Source organism: Gouania willdenowi, chromosome 5, assembly GCF_900634775.1.
Source record: "Gouania willdenowi chromosome 5, fGouWil2.1, whole genome shotgun sequence".
Lineage (NCBI taxonomy): Eukaryota > Metazoa > Chordata > Actinopteri > Blenniiformes > Gobiesocidae > Gouania > Gouania willdenowi.
Genome location: NC_041048.1, coordinates 19,343,712 through 19,361,568, shown reverse-complemented (window position 1 = coordinate 19,361,568; position 17,857 = coordinate 19,343,712). Strand labels below are relative to the sequence as shown.

The 17,857-nt window shown below is 37.7% G+C and overlaps 1 protein-coding gene across 2 annotated transcripts in view; it reads right to left on the bottom strand.

Moving 5' to 3' along the window:
• The window catches only part of srgap3 (SLIT-ROBO Rho GTPase activating protein 3), a 72,172-nt gene that overhangs the window by 21,032 nt on the left and 33,283 nt on the right, over nucleotides 1–17,857 (bottom strand). For both annotated transcript variants that reach the window (XM_028446823.1, XM_028446824.1), the window contains exons 5-10: nucleotides 12,483–12,668; nucleotides 9,782–9,910; nucleotides 3,899–4,120; nucleotides 3,659–3,760; nucleotides 675–872; nucleotides 343–427 (exon numbers count right to left, since the gene is read on the bottom strand). In XM_028446823.1, the coding sequence (XP_028302624.1) occupies nucleotides 343–427; nucleotides 675–872; nucleotides 3,659–3,760; nucleotides 3,899–4,120; nucleotides 9,782–9,910; nucleotides 12,483–12,668 (922 nt within the window). The remainder of the gene's footprint in view (nucleotides 1–342; nucleotides 428–674; nucleotides 873–3,658; nucleotides 3,761–3,898; nucleotides 4,121–9,781; nucleotides 9,911–12,482; nucleotides 12,669–17,857) is intronic.

Below are 17,857 nucleotides of genomic sequence, written 5' to 3'. Positions count from 1 at the left end.
TCCTGCTGATTGATTGGGCGTAAACTATTCACTGCTGAAGTGACAAGGAGACCCCTGGGGAAGAGAGGAATCCAAAGGAAACCCTTTTCCTGTGGCCTGAAAATGGAAAGACTGCTGGCGGCTGAAGCGTTTAAACACAAACTGGGTAATAACTTGAGCAGAGGGTAATGAATGCATGAAAAGCAGATGTGGTTGGCTCTTAAGGTGATAGTCTTTCTTTTGACTCTATTTGTTATTATAGATCTTTGGGAGCGCATTTTTGAACCATAATGGACAGAATACAAACCATAAGATCTGCATGTGTGCCGTTAAAAAGACAAATAGAGAAAAAAGACCCTTTACCTTCCCCCAGTGTCTGCTTCAGTAGGTCATGCTTGGCTTGAAGTTTGATGATGAGATTACTTCCATTCAGATACTCTTTGAATTTCTGTACAAGGGAACATGCAGTAATGAGTCTGCAGCACTAATCCACTGTGACACGAGCTCAATCAAATAATTAGGTGTCAAAGGATCTGCATGAGTGCCATTTGTTACTGGGCTTGATTTAATTCCTGTTTTCAGAACAAGCAGAAGTTAATTCTTTGATTTCTAATAGTGGTATAACACAGTGGTGCATAGCAGATAGGCAGTGATTAAACATTGGACCTGCAGAGATGAAACGGAGCTGAACTCACTGAGAAGTAGAACATTTCAGTTTCCTGTTGGTTGGCCCGTCTCTTGGCTATGTTCATCTTACTCATGTAGGACTCCGAGGCCAAAGACTTGATGGATTCAGTGGAGCGGCTGTGTTGAAAGGCATCGGACACATCAAAGTCCTCCACAGTCAGCATGTCTTGCATTGTTTGCATGGTAGCATCCAAAGTCTTCCTCACCTGAGATAGATAAAAGAACGGCATGAATAAACCACCAATTCTCCGACTTTTTATCTTCAAATCATATTTTCTTCTCTGTGAGGTTTACTCACTGCTATTTGCTTTAGCAGTGCCAGTTAAACATTAAGGGTCTGTACTACAAAGCTAGAGTTCATCTTATCGCGTTAACTTTCGGGATTTATTCTGTGTGTGGTGTACTACGACGATGGCTAACTTCTTACCGGGCTAAATCACAGTGGTAACTTAGGCTGAACACCTAACCTGGTCGGGACCAGGTTTAATGCTAATAAGACATGAGAGAGTACAAAAGTCCCGCCTCCTGACCAATCAGTTCTCTTGGAAAATGACCTGCTAATTGTAAGAAGATCCTGGTTGGTGCAGATCTGACAGCTGCATTTAGGAAAGAAAGAATATTAATGAGTAAATGCAATCCTTTCATTTCCCGATGACATCTTTTTGGAAAGATATAGATTTACATCTGATGGACTGATCTACAGTCAGCTGATGAAGCCAGTGTCGGGCACTCTCCGTATCGAGGATGGATCAAGTCATTCATTCTATCATTCGTTCATACATATGCTATAGTGATGCAGACTGCATCAGCAGGAACATACTACAGTGAAACAATGTACTCTCATTCCAGTGTGTGCGTGATAAATTGAAGAGGACTACCTGAATAGAAACACAAAGTGAAACTGATCAGAGCGCTGTCCGTTTATTATTCCGTTGATTAATATAGCCTAATCTCATGCTTTTACGCATTAACGATGTTGGCAGCTTCATGCCTGCATTCCTTTCTTCCTGCTTTTTCTGCAGTAACAGTGTTGTTTTTGGTCTGAATTATGAATTTTAATTCTTCATATTTTTAAAGAATTATTCCTCATTTGTAACGTAAGTTGCTCTACACAGTTTGTGTAGTTTTTTGTGAGTTTGTGTTTGGTCTAACGCTATAATCTCCACCCATCAATGGATCGCACATGTAATCTGGCTGAATTCACCCGTCTTAACTCACTGCCAGCCATTTTCAGAGCAGCCAACCCCTCAGTGCCGGGCATTTTAGATGACTTTCACTGATTTTTCAAGACCTACAGAATATTTTGTCCTATGACAATCTGAAAGAATAGACTCTATACTTTCATCAGAAAATAGAATTTTGTTTCTAGCTTGTTTTGTTCTTCCGTAATCAGCAGTTGAATAGAGGCAAGTTTCACACAAATTGCCAGTTTGTGACAAAAAGCTGAGAAAAATGGCTTTTTTCTGAAAAAATCTATTAGTGACTTTGAAGCAATTTTTTTTGCTTTAGTAACACCTCAACATTGATTTCCTTCTATAAAACTACAAAAACAACACTGAGACCAGGCTTTTGATGGCAAAATTATTATCATTTTGCTATATTATTATTATTATTATTATTATTATTATTATTATTATTATTATTATTATTATTATTATTAATATTATTATTATTATTATTATTATTATCTTATCTTGTTATATTATTTTATTCAGTTTTGCACATATTAGTCTAACTACTGTTTATATTTATGTTTATATTTTTTTTCTAGTTAATTGTTATTATTTAATGTTTACACTATTGGAGAGAGCACAGTTCACCAAGTCAAATTCCTCGTGTGTATAACTTACATAACTTGGCCAATAAAGTTGATTCTATTCTATTCTATTCTATTCTATTCTATCTAGGTCAGAATTGAATGGATTTCTTGCTGTATTTTGGCCTTCCTCCAAGTCTCTCCCACGTCATTCTCCACACACGCCACTTCCTTCTCCTCCCGAACATGCCGAGTGTCAACGCTTGCCCCGTTTTTTGATCGTTTTCTCTCACCATCGCGACACTCTCAATAGTCCACTTAGTTCCACACATGCTCTGGTCTCGTAGCGCCATTTTCTGTCTTGTAAAATCCTTTCCTCTCCCTCTGAGCTCTGCCCATCACGGCTGATCTCTCATCCAAAGGTGCGCTGCTGCGATTTACATGGCACCAGTTGGTCACTACATCATTGTACAAGTTAGATATTCACGGGAAAGCTTCGTCACACTGTCTCCTAGCAACCCCAGCCGCAAAACACAATTCGAGTCTTTAGACATGAATGGCACTCCATGTTGCTAAACCAAATAACGTCTATAGACGGGAATGGCACTCAACGAGTTAAGGGAGCATGTTTAATCTTGCTTCGTAGTACAGGGGCTCTCTGACAGAGAATGTTTGGTTAGGCGAAGCGCGCTAACGGAGAGATATCCCGGATATGCATATCCAGCTTTGTAGTACAGGCCCTAAAAGCTTTAGAATAATAAATAAATGGCTTTGACCCCATGTAGGTTTAACAGGATCAGAAAGTGAGTGCTGTATATTTGGTGTGCTGTAGTTTTAAAGGATTTTTGGTGATCTAGGAAATGGATATTTGTGTGTATGTACTTATAATATCTACTGCGTGGTGCCTAGATAATAAATAAATTCACACTCAAGTGATCACCTCACACAGCCGGAGACAGTTCATAAAAATGTCCAACTTCTTTAAATGCATACTGTTTGTAATATGGAAAACTCAACACTGGCACTGTGACAACCTAAATATATGTTTTGCTACTGCAGAGACAGGCCATTGCCAAGTGATTTTAAGGAGAACAGATGGTAGAGCGGCCGCCTGACTCCATGTTTGGCCCTTGCTTAGTGTGATGGCTCACGGGGAAATAAGATGGGGGTGAGGGGGGGGTGGGGAGGAGAAATATGGCGCAGGCAGAGCTGGACAGACACGGCATAAATCCTCACCTCTTCATTTTCAATCTTTAATGTGGCGACGCGAGACTGCAGCTGGTGGTAGCGCATCAGAAGCTCGGTCTGGACTGGCTGCTGTGCGCTGACCTGGCACACCTTCGGATAGAGAGCAGGAGAAATGAGTTGAAATAAATCCAATGTATAACTCTGATGATATACAGTAAAGTCATGTTTGTTTTAGGCTTTGGTGGCAGGAGCATTTTTGGTTAATGTATGCTCTTTGACAATATTTACCTCGTCTCCCATGTGTGGCAGGTATTCAAAGCGCATTGGTGGACAGAACACCTGGTTATACATATCCATGATCTTGTGTTTGTCACTTCGAGAATCCAGATTATCTACTGCATTCTCAATGACGTCCAGTCCCTCGTGGCGAGACGTCTCCAGGTTGTACTCAGCAGAAAGGTAGGTCCTCAGGGTGCGCGCCAAGCTGGCATGGTAGCCCAGGTCACAGCACTGGGGATTAAATAGGAAACCAATAAATTATACAGTTCTGGAACAGCAGAAGATTAACACAAAAAAGAAAACAAGCACAGGAATATGAATAATTAAAAAAAAAAAAAAAAACACTATTTATCAGTCGAAGGAGTTCATCTATGGAACAGTTGCAATGAAGAAATGAACCGTCAGACCACTAAAAAAAGTAAAAAAAATGTTTAAAAAGCAGATTCTGAACAAATACAAGAAAAAAAAGTGGAAATGAGAACTTGTAATAATGTCCAATGTGCTTTTTTCTGTTACATTTTCTTCTCGTTTGTGTTCCTTCCTACACGTTCTCAGCACGATTAAATTAAGGTCAAAAAAACAGAACAAAAGTTTTATTAATTTCATCCTGCTCCTATGAATATCTATGTTGTTATTCAGTGGTCTCTTTAATTTATAAGCACTTTGTATATTTTATTATTTTTCCTTTTAACTTCTTCAAATAAATTAAATAAATGAAAACAGCAGAGGCAACAGCGTTTTGTAATTTAACAAAAGGAATGAACTCAAGACAAATGATGGACTAGAGTATATATATATATATATATATATATATATATATATATATATATATATATATATATATATATATATATATATGTAATTTTCCTCTGTAAATTTGTGGTGCTTTATTTCTTTTACATTTCCTACTGGGTCGGTCAAATATTTATCTGCAAAAGCAGCTGTTCCAACAATTTGAGCACCTTCACCATGTTCAAACTTGTAAAAACAATGAAACTTTAAATCGTGTCCTGTCCCAAGTTCCCTCCCTAAAATAAAAAGAGAGTTCATAGGATGGCACAGTAGGACACTGTGGATAATTACAGAGCCTTATCTCAAACAGCAAAATGAACTAACCTAATTAGGCACAGCGTAGCAGCAAGGAGGTTTACAGGGAACCAGAGGCAAGTGGCTTTGTACATCACTCTGTAAGCGCCCATTAGCATTCTTTAGCCCTAAGTACACAGATGTAATGCTTGGTGGACAAGCCTCATTTCACCACTAGCTCAGAACGGCTAATGTAAAGGGTGATCACTTTTTAAAATGAGGCGAAAACTTAATTACCGTATTTGTCAGAAATTGCCAAAAGGAGGAGTAGAAATGGTGCTGACCTCTTTAATGTCTCCCATTTTCCTTATGTAGGCCAAGAAACCTGTACTTCGGTTATATTTACATAATTATATCCTAATGCATTCATATAGCTTTTATTTTTAGCGTAAGTTATATGCAACATATATATCATGAAAAAGTTTACAGTCTGTTATCCTTCTGTCACCAATAACAGCCTATAGGATTTTTCAGCATAGCACAGGCCAGGAATGGCTAATAAAACCACAATAATTAGCAAAAAAAACCCTGTAATCTTTGGTGTGTTTGGTGTCAGATCATTTGCAAAGGCACGTTTATAGTAATAATAATCGACATGCAGTTACAGTTATTTAGTTACATTTAGTGTGACCTGGGGCCTCATTTATAAAAGTTTGCCGAGCTAAGCACACCAGCTGGTGCACGCTAAAAACCAAGAAGTGCGTCCAATTTTTTTTTTTACGATTCATAAACGCGGGGGCACGTACTCCCACGTCTTTTACCATTTATAAATCACAATCAACTTGAAAGTTATCGCGCGTCAAGAAACACCTTACCCCGCCCATACGATGCCTATAAAGGTCCGGTGAACGCCCTTAATGAATATTCACTAATACAAATTTTACAATAGACCAAAAACGCAAAATGAGCAAATAAAACAAATTTCAGTCATTGTGAGGTGGAGTTATTAAAAAGGCAGATCGCGTTGCGTTGCCTCAGAGCGTCAGACTGTGACTGAGGTGAAAAGGAAATGGTCAGACATTGAAGCGGAGGAGAAAAATGTGGATCACTTTACATAGGATGAGCGTCTGTTCAAGAGGGGAAGGAAAGGGGTGGAGCTCAGCCTCACAGACAAAAAGCTAGAGGATCATTGGGGAACCCCTCTGTGTTATAACGGAGGTGGAGGGGACACAGATGCACTATATGCACCAGAAGCATGGGATTATATTGTATTTCCTTGTTTGAAAACACCTTTGGAACCATAGGTAATTCACAATATTTTATTTCAAGTGAAACCATTTTTTTCATCAGTCCCAGGGTGTTTACTGGTTGGTGGTGCTTTGGGGTCACCGCAGCCGCGTCCGCCCTCCTGCAGCACCTGTCCATCCTGTTGCAGCCAACTGATCAGCAGTTTTGCACACTGATCATGGGATTTGAATCAAATTATCGTTAATATAAAACTGTATTTGTAGGCGCGCGCACAGTATAATTTTTTCCTGCTTCGTTTTTGCAAATATATCCTTCATATATGATATGTGTTGTGAAATGTGCAATGTTCGATTATTTCACACAACTGTATCAATTTCACAGAGCTGTCTTTAATTTCAACCTCCTCCTGTTGGGGGCGGAGTTTCGTTTCTCATGATTTTGTGCGTACGGCGAAGTCAGAGCTACCATGGAGGTGTGCACATTATCTCGCCAGGTCCCAAACGTTGCTTATAAGTGGCGTATGCTTTTTTTTTTTTTTTTTTTTTTTTTTTTTTTAACGTACGCAGTGTTTATAAATGAGGTCCCAGAACACAAACAGAGTCAAAGTCAAACAGCTGCATTCAATAAAAGCTGGTACAATATGTAAATGCACCCCTGTGAGTCTCAAACCTGTATGTACTTTACTGTAGTTTAGTGTCATTGTGTGTCTCTCTATTTACCCATAGGCACATTTACAGTTTTTTTTTTTTTTAATCAAATTGAATTAAAAACCTTGTTATTCCTGTGTTTCTACAAACATCCACATCACCATGGGTTCACTTCCTATCATTATCCAAGGCGGTGGGTTTGCAACCATGCTGAGACCCCCTGTCTGCATGCAGGCCAGATGTCACTTCACTGGTCAATGCCAGAGTGAAGAAGAACAATCACACCAGGCAAAATGCATATTTTGGTCATGTATAAAAATAAACAAGGTATAAATTAAAAAAAAAATAACAAAACCAAAATATATCTTTCACAGCATGAATTCATTAAGTATTCTTAAAGTTTTCAAACCGGACATTAACATTTTGCCTGAATTTGGAATTTGTATGATCTCCAGCTCTCACATAACATCAAAACACTTGAGAAAATAATTCTAGGACCGCTTTTAAAGTAGAGAATTTGACCTTTTTCTAGTCAACAATAAACCTTGTGCCATGGCAACTAAAAAGCACAGCGCTTTCGAGCTTGTACCATTTCACCAAAGATAGTAGAACCCACAATGGCCAATGACAAAACAAGCTATTAAAACTGGCCTGTAAGAAACAATGCGATATTTTGGTGCACAACCCTTTGTGAGGCCATTAGTGTAAACAAGAGAATTATGTAGTTCCTAATGAGCACTCTGCATCTGTTGGCAGGTGTTTTGGCACATCCCTTGTTAGCAACCTGTTCCAGATGTGTCAGGTTTAAACGGTGCCTGTATGTTTCAGCAGGTCTGAAGGAATTCGTTTACAGTAGTTTTGAATCGTCCAGTGTTTTGTTCTGAGCCATTCCTCTGTGTTTTTATCCATTTTTTGGGTATTTATCCCATTGAATAAAAACTATTATCATTATTATTATTATTAGTAGTAGTAGTAGTAGTAGTAGTAGTAGTATTATCTATCCTACTTTATTTTCTACTACTGTAATGTGTGTGTATCTGATCCCTATTTTTACCAGTCTTTTACATAATTATACACTTTAGAAAAGAAAAGGTATTTTGAAGGAAGCTAGGAGCTAAAAAAAAAGCAAAACAAGATGAAAATTACACAAACGAGACAATCTAAACAGTAGATTAAACTGACATACAATATAAAATTAAATACAGTATAAAGGTATACACAAGACACAGCTAAAATAGACAAATATAATGCAGCAAAAATACTGCTAGCAGTCTAGATCAGTGGTTATCAAACTTTTTTTATTTTTATTAATTTGCCCAATTTCTTTCACTTTTTTATCCCTGCACCCCCCCTATGTCCGACTAACACATTTTGCTCAGAATTCTGTGAAAAAACAAGTATAGATGATGGAATGAATAAATGATAACACACGTTTTAAAGAATCTCATTTTGTAAATAAGTGGAATGAAACAGTATTTAGTGTCTCTTTATCATGTATGTCATGTCATTCCAAGACTCACCTTTGTATTTTCAGTTCAAGAAATATTATTGTCATTTTATGTTTTTGGCGTCATGTTGTGTATTTTGTTGTTGTTTGTCTGTTTTTTTTTTCATTATTCAGGATATCTTTGTCTTATTTTGTGTGTTTTTGTTGTCTTATTTTTGTGTGTTGTTGATATTATTTAAATCACTGTGTTTTTGGTGTCACGTTTGTTTCTTGTGTCGTTTTGTATGTTTCTCTGTTATTTTTGTGTTCTCTCATTTAGCGTGTCTTTGTTTCTCTCTTAGTGTGTGTGTTTTTGGTTTCATTTTGTGTATTTGGTGGTTGTTTCTTCTTTTCGCTATTCAGTATATTTTTCTATAATTTTGTGTGTTTTTGTGAGTTGCTGGTAATATTTAGTATGAATATCATTTTTAACAAAAATAATATTATATATGTTAACATGATACAACCCCATATTTTAATGCTTTCATTAGTTGATTTTCCCTTCTCTCTCTCTCTCTCTCTCTCTCTCTCTGGAACTCCCTGTAGTGACATCATGTACCCCTATTTGAAAAACAATGCTCTACATCAGTGGTTCCCAACCAGGGGTACGTGTACCCCTAGTGGTACTTGAACACATTGCAGGGGGTACTCTTGGAAACATTGATGAATCTATTTCCAACATGCTGAGTCATTTTTAAGCCTATTTCAGACACTGTACATGCTCATCCAACATCTTCTCCACCCGTTGACAATAAACTGCATTAATGAAATAAACAATATTGTGGCCTTAACGTCCTACTAAATTGTACATCTTACGCACATTACTAAAAATTGAGGTAAATATATTCTCTGATATACAATAATTGTAATGCACAAAATGTATATTCAGTGTGTGTTAAACGTACAGGTTGACATTTTCAAGCTGTCGGAGATTTCAGAGGCCAACATGTTAACATGTAAATAAAAAAAAGAAAGGTTACTAAATTGGAGTGACGAAGGGGTTCTCCTAATCTGAAAAGATGGATCGGGGGGGTACATGAGACAGAAAAGGTTGGGAAACACTGCTCTATGGGACAGCAACATTATTCACAGTAGGTGCGCTGTGGTTTTCTTTGAAGGCATTATTTTTGAGTCCGTTAACATAGAACTGCCTGGAGCTTTGATTATTTGTATCACTTTTAATCACCGTTATGTGTTTTTCTTTCTTTGTTGGAGGAAAAGTTGAAATCAATTTGCACTGAACTAATTTCATCGTCGACTGCAATCAATCAGCGGACTATCAGCGCTCCCCTTGTTAGCACAAATCCATTCTGAAAGGGAAAGAATGAGGATTGCAGGAGCAGCGTGTAAACACTGCTAACAGGCTGTGAGTGAGTGAGCCTGAGGTGCAGATGGTGGGAAAAGTGACAGCGCCGCAGCGTTAAACCAACATCAGAAATCCCAGCTGAGAGACAAAAACAAACACGTGTGTTGGTGCATACTTACATCAATCATATCGGAGACGTCATGGATGTAATATTTGGCCACGACTGCATTTGTAGCAGCCAGGTTCAGCAAATAGTCATTCCGGGCTTTTGTACATTTCAGCTTGTTCTCCGAGTACTTGGCCTGCCTCTGGGGACGAAGAGGAAACACAAGATAAAGAGAAAAATCATCAGTGTGTTCAGGAGTGACTGTTTTTGCCGCCTTGGGATTATGGGGCAGATAAAGCAAGGGTGGGAAATTTTGGAGAAACAACAAACTACAGAGAAGCTGCCATGAATACTAATGTATTAAGGTAAGGCAGTGCTAAAGCACAAACATTTCTGTGTGAATTATTTAACAACCACATGCTTTGTTGAAAATCCAGAATATCCCTGAGGGATACTCTCTTTAGTGAGAGGCATGAAAAAGTATCTGTTTGGTAAGTTTGCATTAGAGCCTTCAGCCAGTTTAATTATCTAGGCATTTAGCGCAAACAAAACTGCAACTAGTCATGATTTATTAAATCGATCCAGTCCAGAGAGATGTACAGTATAGTGGTTAAACGATGCTTGTATGAGTGTATCTCTAATGAATCTTGACAATGTGTGCAGTCAATGTGCTAAAATAAAAAATCTGGCGTGGAGAGTTTGTTGCAGTATAGCACATATTAACGCAGGACATTCATTTTGTTGCATTGAAACTGTGCAAAAACATGGAATTACTGTTCACTGGAACAAAATAAGATGCTAAAGGTTGTTAGTAGGGATAGAGTCTATAGACCAATATAGATTTTTTAGGGCCGATGCCGATACCGATCCTTTTTGCCATCAGCCTTAGCCAATGACCGATACGGACCGCCAATTTTCTTGAGCCGATACTACTTTTGCTCCTTCAAATTACATCATAAAAATTACACAATGATGATAACAAATGGTACGAGCCTCAATTTTTTTAAAAAAAAAGGAACATTTATTGAAATTAACAAAGGTGAGGTAGAATGACAACAAGTAAAACATATTTAACAAATATATAGAAACATAAATTGAAAGGTCTTACATTGTCAACCCCACAGCCGTTTTAGGTTTAGAAGATTTTCTGATCTTTACTTTAAAGACTATAATCATAAACCTCTAAAATTGTTCAAATAAACCTACTCAGTACTAGATTAATAGTGTAGCTAACATTTAATAATATGTACTATACACATAATTGTTGAACTGATGTGGCAGTCAAACCTGAACATTAATGAGAACCTATTCATGCTTCATCAATTCACCATTATATCTACAGTATGTACGGTAGTAATGAAGTTATAATGAAGTCGTTTCGGTAGATTGATGGACTAATCTGTTGCGGTCTAACATCAATGCTAGTTGGTCTAACCGTCTTCACCAACAGACTAAGAGAAAGAGACTCACTACCATATTTTCTGCGTTAAAAGTCGCTTCTTCTTTTAAGCGACTTTTGTGACAGAGCGAGCTATCAGAGGATTTTTCCAGGAAAACAGTACAAATGATCTATATACTAGGGCTGATCGATTATAGAAAAAATGAAAATCACGATTATTTAAATTTTTTTTTTTTTTTTTTTCACGATTATTTCAGTCATAATTGAAATCACGATTATTCAAATGATTATTTGTCAACCAAAAAGTGATTTAATTTTTGTACAAAAAAAAAAATCATAAAATATTTTCGTTAAACACAAATAAAATCCTTCAAACACTAAAATCAAGTATATTCACTTTTGCACAAAACAAAACTCTTCTTACACGTGATGTGTCTTTGCTCTAGATCTTCATCATCAAACCCAAAGTGTTCTCGTAGAAGAGAATTTGACTTGCCATCTGCTTTTCTCGTGCCATGTTTCAAGACCACTAGCAACAACTTTCCTCGTGTTGGCCTGCAGGTTAGCTTTGGCTTTGGGAGGGGCGGGGCGGAGGGGAGGAGCTTGCATGTGCGTGGATTATTATTATTTGTAGATGTCCAAAATAATGGGTTTGTTTTCTTTAATGAATAAAACATAGGTTAAAACAAAAAAAGTTAAAAAAATAACAATAATAATCGTTTTTCTCGAGTATGTTATTTTTGTAATCGTTGTGTGTAATAATCAAAATCGTAATCGAATTTCGATTAATTGAGCAGCCCCACTATATACCTCTGTTATAGCCCGGAAAATATGCCACTAATGCTTGAATAAGCAGTGGGTACATAATTACCCAGCATTATAATTTAATCAATAATTTATCAATTTCTTTTTTCAGAGCGATAATTGATAAACCAAAAATGTCAATCCTACTCAATGTTCCTCTGTGAGGAAAACACACAGTTGTGTTGAAAGCCTTAACATTTCCTGTGCCTTAGCGATAAATTTCATTTGCATAAAAAAAAAAATAAAATGTTAAAAATCTCAAGGAGGCCTGTAAAACACAGTGCACTCCAGGGACCACCACAGTGACAGAACAGATTTGTACACACATCATAGATCTACAGTGAGTTTAGTTATCAGCAGTTTATCTGTTTTTAGCCTCACAGTTTTTTTTTTTTTTTTTATTATTATATCACTCAATCCCATTTTGAAAACTATTCATTCATCTTCTGAGTATGAATCAAACCCCTGCCTTCTGCAAGATATACTATATATACAGTATATATACTACATGCTATAGTATCAAACAGGTGCACGTACAAACCACACTTCTGAAGTTTCCTCACACACTTACCTTCTCTTTCATTTTCTCTATTTTCCTCACTGTGCTGCGTCTCGGTTGACGGTCCTCGTGACGCAGAAGGTTTACGTTAAGATCTCCAGACTTGCTGAACTGCTTCTCTTCTTGTTTCTCTGCATCTTTCAACTTGCTTTCTGCACTAATGCTCTCTGTGTGGTACATGTGGTATGTTTTCATCACCTACGGGCAAAAGGCAGCACAAGAAGATTCATATAAGACTGAGGCCGAACACATGTGAGGTTTTAAACATGTTTTGTTTGAACGTGGATTCTTACAGTATGCAAAGATACTGTATAAGGTAGAAGCCGTGAATAAAACCAGCAACATAGGGGTGAGACGAAAAACTGTTATAGCGATAATATCGTAGAACCAATGTATTGTGATAGTATCGGTATTGTGAATGTGAATCGCATTGTATAGTGATGCACCTTGAGATTCCTATCCCTAATGTAACATATTAGTACACAATAAGTTGTTTCTTCTAGTGACTGCACTGCAGGCACCCACGTGTCTTTATTCTGATTCCTGTTGAACTTTTTCAGTAAAACTAAGGACAGAAATTACTTGCCAAAAGCCATAACTGTCTTTTTTGATAAACAAGGATTACTTTTTTGTGCACAATGACAATTCCAGTTCAGCACTAACTGATTTGTGTTGATTGAAGTGACCCAGAGATGTGTGTGTGATACAATAGTGGTTGTAAAATTAGCACCTCCAGCTCTTAACTGTAGCGTCCCTGGCCTCTGATGGTGCATTTCCAAGTAGCAATGAAAAAAAGGTCCGCACGACTGATTGAATTAATTTACACCAAAAAACGTGACGTTTCGGGCTGAACGCCCTTCATCAGACATGAGTTGCAGGATTAGGCACGGATCTATTTTTCATTGCATCTTTGGACTTTTGGCAAATAAAGAGTGAAAAGCGACTAAAATGGTCCAAAATTAGTCAAGAGTGGCCGAACAAGTTCTAATGAACTACGTCCGGGCCCGCGGAACGTCTCCACGCCGAATAGCACAAACCACCTTCCTGAGAATTCAGTGAAATGACTCGGTTCCACCGAGTAAAACAAAAGAAATTGTGCAACATAAAATCATAATCTACGTTGAATTGCCTTTAAAACAATATCACACGACTATGTTCCGAAAAATGTAGAATTTACCGGAAAAGGGTGTGGGCCCCCGGGACATCGACTTTCCTTCTTTTTTCTTTTGGGGCCCAAAGGGGCCCCCAAATCAAAAATTGAGCTCCGATCGTACACATCCACCTACCAAATTTCAGTCCAATCCGTTCACGAATAACAGAGAAGTAGCAATTTTAACAAGTGTACACAAGAAGAAAAAAAAATTGGCAAATACTGAGAAACCAGGTGGTATGTAATGGAAAAGGGTAGCTTAAATGGGCAAAACGTGGCAATCAATAATGAAAAAGGGCAAAATGTGGCAAATAATAAAGAAAAAGGGCAAAAATGTGGAACAAAAGGAGGAAAAATATAGGGTAAAAAGGAAATGAGTGGTATGTAGTGGGCAAAAGTTAGTCTATTTGGATGACAAGTGGACACTTTTTTTTTTTAAGAAAAGGACAAAAATGCGGTAAAAGTGTAAAAAAGAAGAAAAAATGGGGTATTTATAGGCAAAAAGTAGCTAAAGTCTGAAAAAAGTGTCAGAACTTTTTGAAAAAGGGCAAAAACGGGACAAAGGAAGTTGCAAAATGTGGTCAAAAAGTTTCCCCCTTTTAAGGTTTTCTGGGGGGGTAATAATTCAAATTAAGACATAAAGAGCCACATGTTGAGCATTACTGACTTAATAACGGCTTCTACGTGGTACAGCTGATAATGTGGTGGGTTGGTCTGGATGAAAAATGTCAGGGCAGAATTTATGTCTCAGTCGACCACCGGCTGACACTTATTAATTTCAGGGCTTTATCAAATCAGAGAGAAAGGATGGTTATCTGTGTTATACAATACCAAATATTTACCTTTGGTTTTAGCAAAGCATTAAACGGGGAAAGAAAGCTCACATTAAACAGGACAGAAGAAGCTAGGCCTTTACAAACTCATCCCTGATGCTAAGCTAGCTGCATCTTAAAAACTAATCAGTGATTGTTGTTTTCTCTGAACACCGGTGATAATTTCGCTAATAAAAATAGAAGTCTGATTTTGTTTCCTGTGATCAAACAAGAGATGCCAAAGTGAAGCAGCATGTAAAGCAACTTATGTAATCTCTACAGTTAGTACAGGAAACAAAATTTAAAAAAAAAACATAAGAATGGAAGAAGGACTGAAAAAAGTCAGCATTTCTCTTAAAGAGACTTAAAAAGACAGGCAGCACATCTCTGGGATAACTGAAACAAGGTGAGCACCGTGTTTTCCTGAAGGCTTTCAAACTGTTTATAGTTTTCTCTGAGAAAGTTTCCAATTCCTGACTAACTTTGCTCAATCACGGGACCTGCAGGTAAGAGCATAAAAGATGCTTCAGCTGTGTCTAACAGAGGCATGAGCACAGTTAGACTTTTTCTACAACAGCCCAGGGCTGTTTCATTACTGCACAAAGTCTCAGTGAGGGGAACGGATACAGCAGGAGGACAGCTATAGTGTTGTTTAAATGTTTACTTTATCCTGTTTGAACTGCTACAGAATGATTTCACACATTCAGGTTAAACATTCACCTTCTCCCATTTAACCACAGCATGGGATTCTTCTTAACTCATTCAGTGCCATAGACGTAATATTACGTCATTTCAAATCCAAACGCTCAGTGCCAAAGATGTAATTTTACGTCAATTACGTTTTCTCAAAGAAGTTGCTAGGACATACTGTTATTAAGTTTTCATGTGAACATAAGGCTTTTCTGTTGATGTAGTAACCAACTGTGCCCTGAGGGTGGCAGCAGCACACCATTGGATGATAGACTAGCCACTGATGCTACCATTAGCTAAGGAGGAAGAAGCAGGGACGAGGGAGATTATGGCACTATGAAGTGATATTGTAAAGTATCCAGCAGCTCAGCACCACATACTAACACAGAACGTGTGGACCTGATTATTGATAATGTTGAGATCGTGAGATAAAACCATCAACTAACCGGGCCAAACGGGTTATCTCTGCGTGTCGAGAGGAAGAGGAAGATACGTCTGTGCGACTGACGGGGGGGGAGCAAATACAAAATACAGTAAGAAAAACATTCAACTGTGAGCCAGATAGTAAAATTATAGGTGACATATAGGTGGCAGCAGTGCACCTTTGGATGAGAGATCACCCGTGATGGGCAGAGCTCAGAGGTAGAGGAAAGGACTTTACGAGACAGAAAATGGCGCTACCAGAACTGATGCTGAAGTTCCCACCAGCTCACAGCAGAGCACACTCAACCAGAGCATGTGTAGAACTAAGTGGACTACTGAGAGTGTCGCGATGGTGAGAGAAAACGATCAAAAAACGGGGCAAGCGCTGACACTCGGCTAGTTTTATAGAAGGAAACCAATGTTGAGGTGTCGCTAAAGCAAAAAAAAATTACTTCAAAGTCACAAACTTTTCAGAAAAAGCTGTTTTTCTCAGCTTATCGTCACAAACTGGCGATTTGTGTGAAACTTGCCTCTATTCAACTGCTGATTACAGAAGAACGAAACAAGCTCGAAGCACAATTCTTTATCTGATGAAAGTAGAGACTTTAATCTTTCAGAATCTAGTGTCAGAATTTAAATGTCAAAATGCTTCAAAAAGGCTGTCACTGAGGAGGGTAGAAATTCTGAGAATGGCTGGCACTGAATGACTTGATGTAGATTCAGTGATATCCGACCAAGGGGAACCATACTGTTAGAGTGCTAACATAGTGACATATACAATGAGCTTCCTTTTTTTGTTGTTGTGGCTTGCATGCAAACCCCAACCTCCATGGCTCATATTATGTTGTGTGCTTAACACCACAGCGTGTTAAGGTTGTAACAAATAAAAAAAGGCTGGTGCCACAGATTAACAGCTGGTTATACTTAAAAAATCAACCCAGGATGCAAAAGAACAGACATGGCCCCTCTTTCTAGTTTTGTAATAAGAAAATACACAATATGACTCTAGAAACAAATAAAACGACAACAAAAGTACACCAAATGACAACAGAAAATACAAAATGAAAGAAAAATACACGTTTAACAAAAAAAACACAACAAAAACACAAACAAACAACAGAAGATATCACAGACAAATACACACAATGACAATATAAAATGCACAAAATGACTCCAAAATCACACAAAACATCAACAGAACAAACCCAATGATAGAAAAATACACAAAATGACCCTATAAACACACATAATAACAACAAATCTCTGTATGAAAGCAAAGAAGTTCTGTGTGTGTGTATTTGTAGAGCAAATTTCTTGCCTGTTCGACCTGAAACTTTGTCAACGGCTTCCAAATACTCCAAGTGTGTGCATCTGTTATTTTGGAGTAATTTGGTCAAAACATTCATTTTAATTTTAAGATTACGCCTCCCTTTCTGTATTGAGCGCGGTATTGAGGGCGGTACTTCCGGTTCCTGGTCACCGGGTAACCGGTTCATGACATCACTGTGTCGCAGTTTGTTTTTTAAAAAAAAGGTCAAAATTAAAAAAAGTTTTTGTACTGCTAAAAGTTATTTAAGTTAATATTTCATGGTTATTTAAAATGATTCCCAAACTTCATTTAAATCGCGGGTCACAAAGTCCACTTCAGACAGAGGATTATAAATTTTTCTGAGCGGATGGGTCCACAACGTGGCTCCACGATGATTATCGTTTGTTCTGCGCAAGGGTGAGTGATGTACTAGCAAAGCTCTCAAGTCGGAGGAGGTGCACGCGTGTGGCTGACATGCGTGTGTGTGAGACTACATCCATGGAGTAGTGACACACACACACACACATGCACGCACACACGTACGCACGCACGCAGTAGTGTGACTGCTATGTACTGAGATGTACCTGTGCTGGATTAGCCATGCTCAGAGATTGTTGTACTGATTTAAAAAAAAAATGCTTAAAACATCACACCAGTTGACCATTGATAAAAAATCAACCAATGATCAGATTTATTTGAATACAACAGCTTATTATTGTAAAGTTACATTAGGTTGTTGTTATTTATTGCAATGTATAATATAATCATGTTTTTTTGGAAAATAAATTATTCCTTTTTCATATTGAGTTTTATTATAATCATGCTTTTTTGGAGAATAAACTATTCCTATTTGTATTGAGAGTTCTGCATGAGACACTATTACTTTACTGAAGTTGTTGACTGAGATTGTCACTCAGATTGCCGTACTGAGTGAAAGGAAGAATAGATTCTAAAAAGAAAAGGAGCTATTCAACTTTAGCTTTAAACATTAGCTTTGAAATTT